Genomic DNA, 17,018 nt, shown 5'->3' with positions numbered 1-17,018 from the left:
GCATCTGCAGCCAAGGGCAGTCAGGTCTTCTCCGTCCACCAGTTTGACAGTGGCAGGGAAGGGGATGGGCAAAGTCTGATCTAGCGCCACCTAATTTAAGCAAAGACCCTGCTACCCCCCAAGACCACAATATTTCATCATCTGCAAAGAGGCTGGAGTAAGTAGCTAGATTCTATTATGAAAAACAATGGCAATTCTATTAGCTGTGTGTTTTTTTTCTTTTTTGAGATGGAATCTTGCTCTGTCACCAGGCTGGAGGGCAGTGGCATGATCTCGGCTCACTGCAACCTCTGCTTCCCAGGTTCAAGCGATTCCCCTGCCTCAACCTTCCCAGTAGCTGGGACTACAGGCATGCGCCCCCACGCCTGGCTGATTTTTTGTGTTTTAGTAGAGACAGGGTTTTACCATGTTGGCCAAGATGGTCTCCATCTCCTGACCTTGTGATCTGCCCGCCTTGGCCTCCCAAAGTGCTGGGATTACAGGCATGGGCCACTGCGCCCGGCCCTAGCTTTATGTTACTTAGAATTTACTCACTACTTCACAAATTATTTACGTTTGGAATTCTGACGACTGGCCTCTGATATATACAGGACAATCCAAGCTTTGGTGGAAAAGACCCGGCACCTCCACACTCTCCACACTCGAGACTTGCAGATGCACGTGTGACGGTGCCATTCTTCGTATATGTTCTGGTGCACCTTTAATTCAGCAGCTGCCAGAATACTCACGGGTGCATCTTCATGCATGATTGTCTATGTGGGTGTAGGACCGAATACTCACATGTGCAGTGCAGTTTGGGCCTTGGCCGCCTCCTGTTTGGTGCTGTATCGGATCAGGGCAGTGCCCTGGGTTAGATTCAGATGGAATGTCAGCAGTGGGCCATGCTGCATGCAGATCGTTCTCAAGGTTGACCCATCAATCTAAGGAGTAATGACATTCATGAGATAAAGACTGGAGGTGGGGTGGAAAAGGTACATTTTAAGATATTCAAAGCACTGGCTGAGACCTAGTGTGCCCATTTTGCAAATAAAGTTTCCATAAATGCAGCTCAAAACAAAAGCATATGATTCAGCCTATGGTCTGTTTTAAGAGATAAACAGGTGGGAGTGTTAACTTGTAGAGTCAAAAAAGGACAAAAATGAGATGGTATCCACGTAAGAATGTAAGTTAACATTCTTAGCATCACTGCTCATGTATTCCTCTGTAAAGAGAAAGACACAGACAAGAAAAGCACTACTAAACATCTGATTATTTAAAATGCTGATGGCTGACCTGGTTCATAGCCTATTCTAACACTGTCTTACCCCTACTTTGCCCATCTCAAGGTGAGACTATTTCTGCCTACTTCTCTATCTCCTGTGCTGACATCAGGCATTTTGACCAAAGGCTGTACTCCTCACCCCAGTTAGACTTTCACCACTTAAGATCTTCAGCGATTAGGGACAATTTTCCTAACCTATGAGTTGGATGAACAAACTTATTCACTCTGATTAACTTATTTTGCATCAAGATCTTTTTATTTATTTGTTTTTGAGACAGAGCCTTGCTCTGTTGCCCAGGCTGGAGTGCAGTGGCACAATCTCGACTCACTGCAACCTCCACCTCCCGGGTTCAAGCGATTCTCCTGCCTCAGCATCCTGAGTAGGTGGAATTACAGGCACACACCACAACTCCCGGCTAATTTTTGTATTTTTAATAGAGACGGGGTTTCACCATGTTGGCCAGGATGGTCTTGATCTCCTGACCTTGTGATCCACTCGCCTCAGCCTCCCAAAGTGCTGGGATTACAGGCGTGAGCCACCGCGCCTGTCCCATCAAGATCTTAAATAGGTATTTAAGATCAGTCCACCATTTCAGTTCATTTCTTTGGAAGATAAACAGATTACTATTGAATAGATTAAAAAGCTGTACTACTGGTGGCAGTGGTAGACACCCTGCAGGATGAAAACAGGCAGTTTCTCTGTAGTTCTTTGCAGAAAATGATCACAGAAATGCTCTTAGCATTGTTTTATAAGTAACAATAGACTACACAAGCATGTCAGCATATGCCACAACAGACTTTTTAGGATAGATGCTCTCTAGATAAATTTTAGGTGATGAAAGAAAAATTATCCAGATAAAGTAGTCCCCTTTTATCTGAGGGGAACACCTTCCAAGGCCCCCCAGTGGAGGCCTGAAACCACCAATAGTACTGAACTCAAAGTATACTATGTTTTTTCTATACATACATACCTAAGACAAAGTTTAATTTACAAATTAGGCACAGTAAGAGACTAAAATAGAAAAGTTGCCAGGTGCGGTGGCTCACGCCTGTAATCCCAGCACTTTGGAAGACTGAGGTGGGCAGATCACGAGGTCAGGAGATCGAGACCATCCTGGCTAACATGGTGAAACCCATCTCTACTAAAAACACAAAAAAATTAGCCAGGCATTGTGGCTGGCGCCTGTAGTCCCAGCTACCTGGAGGCTGAGACATGAGAACGGCATTAACCCGGCAGGCGGAGCTTGCAGTGAGCGGAGATCGCGCCACTGCACACTCCAGTCTGAGCGACAGAACAAGACTCTGTCTCAAAAAAAAAAAAAAAAAAAAAAAGAAAAGTTATAACAATATACTGTAAGTTATGTGAATGTGGTCTTTCTCTAAAAACATCTTAATATTTTTTGACTATGGTTTGACCAAGGGTAAGAAATCATGGGTAAGGGGGTGACAACTGTATCAAGATTTGCTTTTTTTTTTTTTTTAAATTCAGAGATGGGGGGGGGGTCTCACTCTTCTGTCACCCAGGCTGGAGAGCAGGTGACTTGCTCTTATAACCTTTTAAGCTATGATAGAGATTAGTCTGCTTTTAGGAAGCTTTGATTTTAAAATTAGTTCTAACCCAAACACGGCCACCCCCATATTCATTTTATATGGATATATGTATATAATTAACATTTTTTTCTTTGAAACAGCATCTCGCTCTGTTACCCAGGCTGGAGTGCAGTGGTGCAATCTCAGCTCACTGCAGCCTTCACCCCCGGGTTCAAGCGATTCTCCTGCCTCAGCCTCCTGACTGAGGTGGGACTACAGACACCCACCACCATACCCGGCTAATTTTTGTCTTTTTAGTAGAGATGGGGTTTCGCCATGTTGGCCAGGCTGGTCTGGAACTCCTGACCTCAGGTGATCCACCTGCCTCAGCCTCCCAAAAGTGTTGGGATTACAGGCATGAGCCACCACATCTGGCCAGCATTTTTCATAAGACAGAACAAGTGAACAGCCGATTAGCCTGCCCAGGCTTCTTTCAAAACAGTGCATCTCTTACTGCTTCTCTCAATCTCATCATAACATCATCACCACATTGTGTGACAACTCTTAGAAAATAGGAGGTATACATAGTTTTGAGGATGGTCATACAAGATTCTTCATATTTCAGTCAACTATTTGCTAAAGAAATAACTTGGAACTTAAAAAAAATTTTTTTTTTTCTCTGAGATGGAGTCTCGCTCTGTCTCCCAGGCTGGAGTGCAGTGGCGCAATCTCGGCTCACTCCAAGCTCCGCCTCCCAGATTCACGCCATTCTCCCGCCACAGCCTCCCAAGTAGCTGGGACTACAGGTGCTCACCACTACACCCGGCTAATTTTTTGTATTTTTAGTAAAGATGGGGTTTCACCATGTTAGCCAGGATGGTCTCGATTGCCTGGCCTTGTGATCTGCCCGCCTCGGCCTCCCAAAGTGCTGGGATTACAGGTGTGAGTCACCGTGCCCGGCCGTAACTTGGAACTTTGAGCTGAGTTGATTCGATACAGAGATTAAGAGCTGACCCACACCCTCCCTCATGTTAACTGTATTTAGGAAATTGTTTACCTCAATGTGCACCTTAAAATACGAGTCCTGTGATTTACTCCCTACAAATGGGCAAATGTATTTAGGAGATGTATTTCCCCACAGAGAATCATAATATGTGTTAGCATATTAAAAGGCCTAAGAAGTCTCAAAGTGAAAAAATCTGCTTAGTTTTGTTTAACCAAGTATACATGTCAAACACATTAGGCCAGAGACCTAATCATATCTCATGACAACACTCTGGAAAATGTTGGCTTAATAAAGTGTGCATGAATCCATATATGAATTAAATGCCAGAGAATGCATTCTATATGTCAAAAACAGGAGGCATAACTGACTCCTTTTAACAAGGTGTTGTAAAGGTTGTGATGGACTCAGTTTTGATGAGCCCATTTAACCTCGTTCAAGTGCTCAACATAATGCTTCTGCAAATACCTCAGTTATCTAGCAACCAAGGTGAAAGGCAGAGTGGCTTGGTGCAAATGAAGCTCCTCCAATAGAAAACCACCTAGAGGATATGGTCTGATGAGAGCAAATTATAGTAATGCCATCTACACGTGAAGAGGATAATAGACGGAGAGTTAAACACACCCATGTAGCTTTTTTAATTTTTTTATTTTTTCAGATGGAGTCTCGCTCTGTCGCCAGGCTGGAGTGCAGTGGTGCAATCTCAGCTCACTGCAACCTCTGCCTCCTAGGTTCAAGTGATTCTCCTGCCTCAGCCTCCCGAGTAGCTGGGACTACAGGCGTGTGCCACCACGCCCAGCTAATTTGTGTATTTTCAGTAAAGATGGGGTTTCACCATGTTGGCCAGGATGGTCTCGACCTCTTGACCTCGTGATCCATCCACCTTGGCCTCCCAAAGTGCTGGGATTACAGGCGTGAGCCACTGCGACTGGCCCCATGTAGCATTTATAAACTATGAAGTCAAATGATCTCTTCCACTGGAGAGATGGATGGTTAATTATTTACAAAGCACAAAAATGGTTAATATGTTTTAAGAGGGAGAAAATACTGAGGTTTTGTAACTAAATGATGCATGAGATCAATATTAAGAAACAAAGAACTTAGTTGAGAAGGGAAGACACTTTCAGGGATAGGGAAGTATAGGTTCAGGTCTTCTTGGAGAATTAACACAGAAACAGGTAGCTTTTGGGTGTCCTTAAAATACTCCCTTTTCCACTAGGTTCCAGATACTAACATGCACATCTGTATAGCAAATCGTGTCTACTACACAGAAATCACCAGAAAATACCACCCTACTCTGTTTCTTTTTTTCTCTTTCTCTGCCCCGTAAGATCTGCAGAAACCCACTCTCTAGTGGGTTTTACCTAGTTTTATAAACTAGCTTATAAAACTAGCTTTCACTTTTGTAAACTGTATGTGTTATCATCATCTTGAAGGCAGGCATGAAGCCTAGTGGCCAGCATCAACCCTTCTCCAGAAGTAGACTGTGAACCTTGGGTGGGGAGGGGACACCCACTCCTGTAGTCAGGACCTCTTTGCAGTGATCAGGAGATGAACTTTCATATCTGCCAGCCTCCCACATCTATTTCCCTCTCTCTCTTTTTTGAGAAAGGGTCTTGCACTATTGCCCAACCTGGAGTGCAATGCAATGCAATTCTGGGCTCAAGTGATCCTCCCACCTCAGCCTCCTGAGCAGCTGTGTGCCACCATGCCTGGCTAATTTTTAATTTTTTGTAGAAACAGGGTCTCATATTGCTTGGACTGATTTCAGACTCCTGGCTTCAAGCAATCCTCTCGCCTTGGCCTCCCAAGGTGCTGGGATTACAGGTGTGAGAAACCAACCCCCATCTTTCCCTCTTTTTTGTTTTTTTTTTTTGAGATGGAGTCTCACTCTGTCGCCCAGGCTGGAGTGCACTAGCGCAATCTTGGCTCACTGCAAGCTCCGCCTCCCGGGTTCACGCCGTTATCCCGCCTCAGCCTCCCGAGTAGCTGGGACTACAGGCGCCCGCCACCATGCTCAGCTAATTTTTTGTATTTTTAGTAGAGATGGGGTTTCACCACGTTAGCCAGGATGGTCTTGATCTCCTGACCTCGTGATGCACCCGCCTCGGCCTCCCAAAGTGCTGGGATTACAGGCATGAGCCACCGCGCCCAACCTTTCCCTCTCTCTTTTTTTTTTTTTTTTTTTTGAGACGGAGCCGCTACCACGCCCGGCTAATTTTTTGTATTTTTAGTAGAGACGGGGTTTCACCATGTTAGCCAGGATGGTCTCGATCTCCTGACCTCGTGATCCGCCCGCCTCGGCCTCCCAAAGTCCCTCTCTCTTAATACAATCAAGTCCTATCTAGAAAACTGCGAGAAAGCATAATTACCTGTGGGGTGAGATTGTGAAGAACCAGCCAGTAACTAGGACGAACTGAGCCACCATCACTCCAGGTAGAGGCTATGAGCAACCAGAAAAATGGTTAGGAAGAGAAATAAAACAAAAACAAGAAAAGCCATGAGGGAGAAAGATTTTCATGTAGCTCACATTTCTTCTTTGCTTTTATAAATTCTCTTTTCCACTGGACTCTGACCTTCTTTTTCTCTTCTACTGGTCCCTGACTCCTCTGCACTTTTATGCCTGATTTGCAAGACAGTATTTTCCTCCCAGTGTTCTCACTCTGCCATTTTTACTCATTTTACTCCATCTGTCCCTTGGGAGTTCTTGGGTCCCTTTGCCTTATACTGACTGCGACTTTCACTCACTCAAGAGGTACCTTTTCCTCTACCAGAAGAAAAAGCAGACAACCATGACTTCCTCTCTTGGGAAGACCTCTTTGTGTCTTCACCATCTGTGTTAACATAAGCCCCTTGTGGATGAACAATGGTGTTCCTTTAGGCAGATCCTCCTCACCCGAGGCGAGCCGTGAGTCCTGTGTCCCCCACCCCCTGACTGATCGGGGTGCTGTGCTGCTCCAGGGAGATGATGGTTTGGGGTTGGTCAGACCAGGAGGTGGGCGGGGCAGCGGTGTAGTGTTCCTGGAGGAAATATGGTTTTTCCACATCTTGTTGGAGAGATGAGTGGGGTTGTGTCCTATGGGATCTGGGGACCATGTTGATTTGTAATCAGGGAACTTTGCTGTAAGAAGAGAAAATTAAGGAAGGAATAAGGTTAGACAGTTCACTTTTGTTGACAAATACACATGAGTTTTATCTACATACACATAAATACATGCACATTTATATTCTAAAAAGTAATAGTACACATTTTAAGCACAGCAATACAAAATAACACTGTTCTTAGAGCATAACGAACAGAAAATTTTCAGTGACTACTACTCTGAATTGATAGAATTATCATATGAATTAAAGATTTAATAAGATAACCAATTCTCTACTGCTTTCTTAGCTAAAAATGACTTGAAAAGGAGGACACACTCAAGGAGAAAGTCTTCCTAAAGATACCAGCTTCTGGGTAACAGTGAGAATGTGAACATTAGCAGAATAAAGTATTCTATAAATAATCATTGACTGAATAGAAAGTAATTAGTAAATTACACTTTTCTTGTGCCTTGATCCAGTCTATTAGATATTGATGTTCACACAGATTCTTTAAAAACAATCAAGAAATATTCACTAAGGGCTTACTATGCATACGGCACGAAATCAGTGCTGTGAGGAATAGAAACAATTATCCCTGAGAACCTCAAGCTCAGACGGGAACACAGAACAGATGAGCAACAGAAGTGGTGACCCCGACATCATCACGTAAGCTCAATACGCAGAGGGGATCAAGAACGCTGGGCTTGCAGCAAAGGCTTTATAAAGACAGCTCTTGAAGGATTTACATAAATGGATGGGCACAAAGAAACAGGAATGTGTAAACCAAGGTTCAACATAAACTCTCTGTGTATGGAATATGTTCCCCCCCAATTTTGGTTGAACAGTTCACAGGGGCAGAGAGGTAAAGGAGGTTACATATCAGGAGTTTTTGCAACTGATTCAGCATGGAGTGTTTAAACTACTGTGATAGTAAATAGAATGGAACAGAAGGAATGGATATTTGAAATATGATTGCAGAATAAATCACTAAAGAGAAATGATAACTGCCTGGATCCAGGGATGGAGAGAGAGAGGAAAGAGGAAGAAAATACTGAGGTTTTGTAACTAAATGATGCATGAGATCATTATTAAGAAACATAACTGAGTTGAGAAGGAAAGACACTTTTGGGGGTGGGGAAGTATAGGTTCAGTTTTAGACAAGTCTGAGGTGATTCTTGGGCCATCTCTCAGATGAATTTTCAACTGTTGGAAAAAGACACATAGTTCAATCTGAGATATGGGCATTTATAGGTGTAAAAGAGTTGGGTAACCAGAGTAAGTTTTTACATGTAAAAGAAATCCTACAAAAGTGTAATGTAGGGTGGTAGTTCAAAACCCGGAATATTGAGATGTCTCCTTTACATACTTGCTCAGAACTGAGGCAAGTTATATCTGCTCTCAGAACCTCACTCAGTTTCTTTATCCACAAAATAGGGGTAACAACAGGACTTACTCACAGCCTTTGGTGAAGGTAAAATAAAAATTAACGTGGAAGGTTTAGCATGATGCCTGGCCTGTGGGATCATTCAGTGAGTGGTAGGTTATTGTTGCACTGCTGATATGACAGAGAGGTGGGAAGGAGAACAAGACAATGTGTAGCCCACTAGCCTGCAGCGTCTTCGTAGTTGGACAAAGGTCTACTTTATTTGCTTTTGCCTGGGCAAAGCACGTAAGTCATAATGACTTTAACAGCTTAAGGTCCGACTTGTGCAAACTAAAGGTGCCAATTACTAATATGTCTACCAATCAGTAAGGCACTATGCTCAGTGAGTGACTTCAAAGCCTTTATTATATCCACCAACTTTTCCATTTCCTAATATCTTTTAAAAAACCATGAGGAACTTACCAAATGATGGTAAAATGAATCAAGGTCCCTTTTTTTTTTCCTTTGGCCATCTGCCCTTAGCCTTTGTCTATAAGTGGGAGGATTTTTAGAGAAAAGCTAGCTATTATTGGCTATCTTAGGAATAATAACCTGGCCTTCACTGGTTCTTCTCATGACCCTTGACTTCTTGGCAGCCTTGTTAAAAGAGAAGCATGTGTGTCATTAGGACGTGACTCCAGCCCTCTGGATATGCCAGCTCCCTGCAGTTATGTCACTACCGGCCTCATCCCAAAGCTGTATCTGGCTCATCCTTCCTGAGACTAGAAGTTCCTCAAAGACATAGCAAACAGAAAAGGTGTGCTTCCATCTATACTGACCTATGCTACTGAACTTCTGTAAGAGTATATCTTATGCCAGTTTCCTTTATAAAAGGGAACCTGATGAAAAAGTGCTAACCAAAGGGAAACAAAAAATTCACACTCATACCTGAAGTGCTATGAACGTTGGTAAAGGAGTTGTCAGAGGCACTGTAGGGCCAGGCACCAGGTGAAGGCAGCGAGGTGTTGAGGGAAGAATTAGACCCTTGGGTAACAAAGAACAAGAAGAAAATACTGAAGATAAATGTCAGTATAACCAGTGAAACCTTGAGAGTATTTTGTTTAAACTTCAATAGAATGGAGGACAAAATATGTCTCACAAATAAATGTGAAAAGCAATCTTTTTACATTTTTTGGTTAAACTTTTAGGTACCAGCAAGTACAAATGAAGTCACAAACTGACAACTATGAAAATGCTGGGTGTTGAACATGTAATAGATGCTTCGCTCAAGTACCTGTGGTGTTATCCCGCAGCAGTTGGTGGTCAGTATCTACAATGGGAGATGTGGCTGTACCCCCCAGCACACTTCCTGGGGTGACATAGGGGTCAGATTCAGGGTCAATGTTTTGGATACCTTTCCATGGCACTCCTGGTTGGAATTCTGAGACAAGGAAAACAAATATTAGAGAAGGAAGGTCGTTAAAAAAAAATGATATAGTACTTTTTTTGACTTAAGAAATGGGTCTGTGAAAAGTATAAATACTGAATTTATTGTCTCTTAGATTTTCATCACAAAATTAAGGAAAAAAAAATCACCATGAACATACTCTTGCCAACAGCACCTTTGTTTTATCACACTGTCTGTGGCAGTCAACTGGAAGCCACAGCTCATCAGAGCCTGTCCCCAGTAACCTGATCCTCCTGCTCCCAGGAGACTTCAGGGCTGAAGGCAGGGAAAGCAGGAGTAAGGACTCTGGTGTTCACAAGAATCATCCCAGCATCTAGGCCAAGAACCGGTGAAAATATGGGCTAGAGATCAGTGCTCTTTCTCATTTTCCTTACGAGATGTTGGCCAAAATGCAAAAAATGTAATACAAATGATACTGCTACATAGAATGCCCAGGGATAACCAGCAGGGATAATTTAGCTTAGCAAAAGAAAGCCTAGAATATACATAAGGGCTCGGAATTTTTTTATTGGTCAATTTAAATCATTTAAAAATTTTAAGGCTATGTGACACAATAAACTTTTATTTTCCAAATCGTGATGAGAAAGAGCAATGTGTATTATATATGAACGATCTGCATTATACAGTTCTACTTTGGCCGGGCGTGGTGGCTCACGCCTGTAATCCCGGCACTTTGGGAGGCCGAGGCGGGCAGATTACCTGAGGTCAGGAGTTTGAGAACAGCCTGTCCAACATGGTGAAACCCTGTCTCTACTAAACATACAAAAAATTAGCCAGGCGTGGTAGCAGGCGCCTGTAATCCCAGCTACTTGGGAGGCTGAGGCAGGAGAATCGCTTGAACCTGGGAGGCAGAGCTTGCAGTGAACCAAGATCGCACCACTGCACTCCAGCCTGGGTAATAAGAGCAAAACTCCCTTTCAAAAAAAAAAAAAAAATTCTACCTTAATAAAACGAAACTATACATATTCATGTCACAAATACGCATGCACAGAAAGAGGTCTAGGAGGATATATATTTATGGAATTGCTGATTTTAATTTTTGCTTTATTAAATGTTCTCATTTTTCTATCATGAGAATAGATTACTATATCCAACAAAAGAGAGGGACAGAAAGAAAAGAATTAACAAATAATCTCATTGCAATCGCTACTGCATACCTAGAAGCTAACTGGTAATAAACACTTGCCTAAGAACTAACAAATCAATTCAACAGACACTTCAAAAGAACCCATGTTACAAGGCATCCTATGCATGGGACGAATGCGAAGTCCCAGCTACAATGTCACTTATCCCCAGATTCCCCATCTAATGAAAATTTTCTATCTTCCCACAGCACATGCCTTGCTTCTAACAGACAATTATTGAATGAAAAAAATGAAAGCAAGTACCTTAGTAACATGAGTCACAAAAGCAATGTATTCTGAACCTGAAACTGACGATTACAAAACAAATGCTATCCTGGAAAAGCATTTCCTAGACAATACCTGGAGGCCAACTGGCATTGCTGGATTTACTTCCGATTTTATTTGTTGGTGGAGATTTGGCAGGTAACCAGCTATCACCAGCAGGACCCGTATGGCCACCCAGTGTGTCACCAGGGATGATATCAAACTGGTTGTACGGTGACCCTCCCCGGGTTTTACCAGGGGCCACTATAGCGCCTGAGAAAAGAGAGGAAATTAAATCATCCAGAATAACTCCTATGAATAGAACTTGTCTATTTTTTATTCGCTGGAATGCAAACAGTCTTCTGAAGCTGATGGAGTATATACAAACAGCACTGGAATAAGAGGTTGCATTCGAGACTCAGCACATAATTACTAAGCAGCATGACCAACAACAAGTCATTTCGCCTCTCTGAGCCTCTCAGTTCCTCACTTAGGCACACAGGATTGTTCTCATGCTTGAATGTTCCTTTCAGTTTTAAAATTCCATGGTCTTATGAAATTAATGTAACGTTCACATACTAGGAATCTGACCATTATCCCTAGTTTCTATGCTAACGACTCAAGAGTGAGAAATGGGGAAAATTCTAACCATTTGTAGTACATAAGAAGGTTTTAACTAAATTTCTACTGATGCTATCCACCCAGGTTCTTAAGGGCTGGCTGATCAGGCTTAGATCAGCTGGAAGCAGCAGTGTAAACAGAGAGTCCATTGGAGGGAAAAGCATCTGCAATTGCTTTAAATTCCAACGCAATGAGATGGAATTCCCGCCTAGGGTCTTTGCCAGCACAAGACCAGCAATGAACTCTGCAGCTCTGGGATCCGTGGCCTCACACATGAAGAACAGCAAATCCTTTGTAACTGGTTTCCTGAGAGCACTTCAGTGGTTTTGTCGCTGCCCCCATCATGCATTTTATATGCTATGGGGCAGGAAAAGAATTAAAAGCTTAAAATTACCTTGAACTAACAGAACATGCACTTTGAATAAAATTTTAGGTATCAGTGAGATACCAGTCTACTTATTTCTCAAATGAATTTTACATACTATATTGGGTCACTTGATCTATTCTTAGGATGCTGCTTGTGAAGGGATAAAATTATTTCCAGGGTGATGCAGCCTAATGGGAATATTATCAAAACTACCTCCATCTCAGCTAAGAGGGCATTTACTTTTCTGGAGCCACTGACAAATCTGGCTCAGAGGCACATTATGGTGAAGCAGTGGAAAATGACAAGCTCAATTACTTTGGGGATTGCTAAGGAAATGGGAAAACATGATCTATAAGCTCTAAAAAGGCAAGTAGAGATTTTGCCTTCGAGATATCCTCTCACATGCCATTTCATATTTATTATCATGCACCTATCATGTCTTTGGGGACAAGGGGACCTGGTGAATCATCAGCCTAAGAAAGCATTGAAAGTGCCCAAAGCTGTAGATATCAGTGGGCTTATTCAGTCCACAAACAGATTTTACAATTTCAATAAATCATTTTTGACTTCATGCCATGAAACCAAATGATAATGCTTAGGGATGGCAGGCAGAGAGCTCCACGTGGCTATTTCACCAGCCTCCTGGATGGGCTTATTAAAGAGTGGTTTATAAAGGAAACCTGAAAGGCTTCAGACTGAATGACTTGGCTGGGGCTGGGGCCTGCCAGGGCGCTGCAGCAGGAACAGCCGGACACCTATTTATACTTGGTTCTCATGGATACAGTTAAGTCCAAGTGAATTACTGTCAAATGAAACAAACACTGAAACAAAGGCTGAAGGAAGGTTCTGAGACCTTTTATCTATTTTACAGGAAATGGAGAAGCCCTTATAGAGAGAAACTGAGAGGAAAAGCCGACCAATATCACGACCAAAGCCTGCAATGCCCTTAAATGCTGTCTTGCAGACACTCTAATTCACATAGAATAAGAAAGCTTTGTGAAAAGTTCAAATCTCATGTATTATGATCTACTAGTCCTCTTTTGGAGATTAAAAGGCAGGAAAATTTTTTAAAGCCGATCAATTTATTATGGTTCAAACAACCAACAAGATAGGTATTGTTATGATCCCTTGCTCCGCAAAACAAACTCAACAAGCTGACTTTGTTCCCTCAGCCAACTTATTAGGGTTTCACCTTGGTGGGTGCCCAAGTTCACTGCTACCACCCTCAATCATGGTGGCTGAAAAATTCTGCTCCCTTTAATTAGAACTAGTACTTTATATTTCTTGTAATTCAACATACACATGACTCTGACCTTCCTCCACAGGCAATCATAGGATTCAGGAGGAAAAAGAATACCAAGTTCTGTACTTCAAAATAGTCTTATAAGATGTTTCATCAAGACCTGCTGTGGGTTGGGGGCTCTAGCTTTCAGTGCTTCTCTTACCATTTTTGTGCATATTGGCTTCCTGTGTGGCTACAGAGGGCAGCCCCTCCATCATGGAGGTCCACTGTTTAAAGCGAGACTCGGTTCCAGCCTCCTTCCCACCAACCATGCCATAGTCCACGCCGCCAGAGCTGAAGCCTAAAAAGGAGAAGACCACATTTTATAAGTCTCCAGCATCAGTACCAAGAGTTCTGAAGCAGAGTCCAGGAATGCCTTCAAGTGTCATTCAAAGACTAATTCACAGAGTTTCTCCACTCAGAAACAGGTATTTTTGATTCCAAGCTTTGATCTTGGCTCTTGCTCGCTAAATAAGTGATGTCTCTCTGTGAAGGTGTGAAGATGTGTATGACTGCCATCGATCAGGTCTGTCTCAGTGCATTCCTGCACGCCCTTTTTCATTTAGCTGACATTTGTGCCAGACAGGATGCTGGGGCCAGCCACTCTCAAACTGAGATGGAGAAGACGACATCCAGCCAATGCAGTGCAAAAGCAGCAACAAAGCTGTAGTCAGGGTATCTTGGGGGAGGAAAGGGTTTGCAGAAGGAAGATGTGATCTAGGGCCTCAGGGAGGTATTTGGGGAAGTCAAGCAAACCAAGTATAAAGCTCTGACTCTTGATAATCAAGTGTGTTTAGGGAATGGTGAGACATTCAAATGACTCCAATGGTTAGCTAACTCTGGGATGAAGTGAGGCGGAGAGTGGTGGGGGATGAGGAGAAATGAAGTTGTGTCATGTAGGGTCTTTATATATTAGGCCAAGGAGTTCGGATCTTTTTTTCTCTAGGATAAGAAGATAGTGAAAATTTTAAGCATGTAAGAGGATAACTAGTATGTATTTTAGGAAGAGAATTGGCAGCCTGAGTGTGGGGTGGGTGGAGGTCAGGGCAGAATCTGAAAGATAAATTTGAAAGTAGTCTTTAAGCAATGAGGAAGACACCAAAGCTTGAGTTGGTGGGTAGTTCGAGATTCTGAGCTCACTTTGCCAAGAGCCCCAGGTAAGCTTCAGGGGAAGAGTCTTGGTGGGTAATGTGTTCCCACTGCACAGAGCTGGAGAGCTGGAAGCCACACAGCAGAATCTGGATGACGGAGTCTAACAGGGTCCGTCATCCATTTGGGTCAGAATGTGTGTGACACCTGTTCATAAAAACTCTCAAAAAAGTAAAATAAAGGACTAAAATGATGAAAACAGGGGAGGGGGAGAATAATAAATGACCATAGAAAAATGAGAATGAGCCACAGGGAGCGCAGAGTGGCAGCACGAGCGCAGGCATCCCAGGGATGCGAGCAAGCCTCCCACCACGGCAGAGCCAAGCTTCTCTGCCCCAAGATGTGCAACTCCAGCCAGGCCAGACTCCACACTATACCCATAAAGGGTCCTCAATTTTCATCTCTCCAAATCCCACTAAGGGACCAGGTTGTGTTTTTCCTCCCCTGTGCTTATCCTAGTTGTCTGGGATAGTTTTATAAACACATAATAAATCAAGTAAAAGTCTAACACCTTCCTGACCCATGTTCAAAATGTTGCTATTTATATAAAGAACAGTGTTCTTTCACACTCTGTAACCGAATTCACTAGTTCAAAATGATTGGAGAGTGGAGGGTGGGGGTGGGGAGCAGAAATCTTTAGAATGAGATGAAAATATTTCAAATGAAATTATTATTATTTTGGAGATGGAGTCTCTGTCACCCAGGCTGGAGTGCAGTGGCACAATCCTGGCTCACAGCAACCTCCGCCTCCTGGGTTCAAGCAATTCTCCTGCCTCAGCCTCCTGAGTAGCTGGGACTACAGGCACACCACAGCCATGCCCAGCTAATTTTTTGTATTTTTAGTAGAGACGGGGTTTCACCCTATTGCCAAGGCTGGTCTAGAACTCCTGAGCTCAGGCAATCTGCCCACCTCCGCCTCCCAAAGTGCTGGGATTACAGGCATGAGCCACCGTGCCTCGCCTTATTTATTTATTTTTTTTAAAGAAGAGTTTGAGGCATTTTTAAATTTCTTTCATCCTGGGTAGCAGAAATGAAATTAGATTGCAGGACAGGGAGGTTGCAAGGAACAAAGGTTTTCTCTGACATAGCCTTAATGGCCTAAGCAGGTTGCTCCTTGAGTAAATTACACTTCTGCCTTTGAGAAAACCAGGCCAAGGTGCTTAGATTCCAGGCCACCTGAAAGCTCAGTTCTAATCATTGAGAAAGAGTTTTTGGAAATAACCTAGGATTGTGGCAAAGATTAAAAAGAATACTAGCATTATTAAGAAGAGGAGGAACCATTCCTTACACATTAATTTTCTTTGAAGTTACTCTAAAATTTCTATAAAACCCATAGTGAATTAAATTTCTTTTTTTCTTTCTTTTCTTTTTTTGAGACGGAGTCTCACTCTGTCGCCCAGGCTGGAGTGCAGCGGCACAATCTTGGCTCACTGCAACCTTCGCCTCTGGGTTCAAACGATTTTCCTGCCTCAGCCTCCCGAGCAGGTGGGACTACAGGTGCCTGCCACCACACTCGCTGATGTTTTTTGTATTTTTAGTAGAGACGGGGTTTCATCGTGTTAGCCAGGATGGTCTCAATCTCCTGACCTTGTGAGCCGCCCGCCTCGGTCTCTCAAAGTGCTGGGATTACAGGTGTGAGCCACCGCGCCCAGCCAGTGAATTAAATTTCTTTAATTTCAGCTGCTTAGAGCTTTTTTGGTGACAAATGAAATGCAGAAAATTAAAGTTATAGAAAAAAGGCAAAGAAAGAAAAAAAGCGAAAAAAGAGAAACATAAGAGGAAAGAAGGAAAGAAAATGAATGAGAGAAAGAAAGAGAAAGAAAAAGTAAGCAAGCAAGGAAAGTCAAGAACCTTAGAGAAAGCGGGCACTTTTCTCATTAGAGACTTGGGGATCAAATGCCACCACAGTAGGGCAGTCCCAGCGCTGCCTCACAAGGTTTGGTCAGGAAAAATAATCCAAGGGGTCAGAGAAAGAATAGGTGAGAAAATTGCCTTGAAAGGTTCAATCTACAAACCCCAAAGTATGAGAGGAAAAATCAGGCGAAGACGGACATAATTTTCTTTGATGTCACGTAGTAACCGGCCTGACGCTAGGATATGGAATGTGTCTGATGCATTTTGATGGAAGGAATTCTGGGACACTGTGCTCTAGTGGGTGCACTAACAAAGAAGAGATGGTGCTTCGCTAGTGACCTTCGGCTATTTACAAGCTGTCATATCTCTAAACCCAAGAAAATACTGACTGTATTGTACTTTCCACTACAGCAAAACAAAATTTCCTTAGTCCACCAAGTGGTTTCCCTGAAATTTCTCACGAACACAGAGCTTTAGCTCAAATTAAGCCATTTAGCTCAGTTCAATGAATATTTATGGACAGTGTAATCTGTGCCAGGCCCTGTGTTAGGAGCTGAGGTACAAGTAGAGGTAAGACATGCCCCTTGCCTGTCACCTGCTTTTATCATTCATGCAAGGACAACCCTTTGCCTGCCTCATGCGTCTTTG

At 43.0% G+C, this 17,018-nt stretch overlaps 1 protein-coding gene across 12 annotated transcripts in view; it reads right to left on the bottom strand.

The window, feature by feature from the left end:
- Positions 1-17,018, bottom strand: part of TNRC6B (trinucleotide repeat containing adaptor 6B) — a 289,988-nt gene that overhangs the window by 13,781 nt on the left and 259,189 nt on the right. For all 12 annotated transcript variants that reach the window (XM_055105367.3, XM_055105374.3, XM_063603314.1 and 9 more), the window contains 7 exons: positions 13,531-13,668; positions 11,194-11,370; positions 9,536-9,682; positions 9,190-9,285; positions 6,691-6,915; positions 6,167-6,237; positions 781-920 (listed from right to left, as the gene is read on the bottom strand). In XM_055105367.3, the coding sequence (XP_054961342.1) occupies positions 781-920; positions 6,167-6,237; positions 6,691-6,915; positions 9,190-9,285; positions 9,536-9,682; positions 11,194-11,370; positions 13,531-13,668 (994 nt within the window). The remainder of the gene's footprint in view (positions 1-780; positions 921-6,166; positions 6,238-6,690; positions 6,916-9,189; positions 9,286-9,535; positions 9,683-11,193; positions 11,371-13,530; positions 13,669-17,018) is intronic.

The sequence above is a fragment of the Pan paniscus genome, chromosome 23, assembly GCF_029289425.2.
Source record: "Pan paniscus chromosome 23, NHGRI_mPanPan1-v2.0_pri, whole genome shotgun sequence".
NCBI lineage: Eukaryota > Metazoa > Chordata > Mammalia > Primates > Hominidae > Pan > Pan paniscus.
The sequence above is the reverse complement of the archived record's forward strand: the minus strand, read 5'-3'. Positions and strand labels throughout refer to the sequence as shown.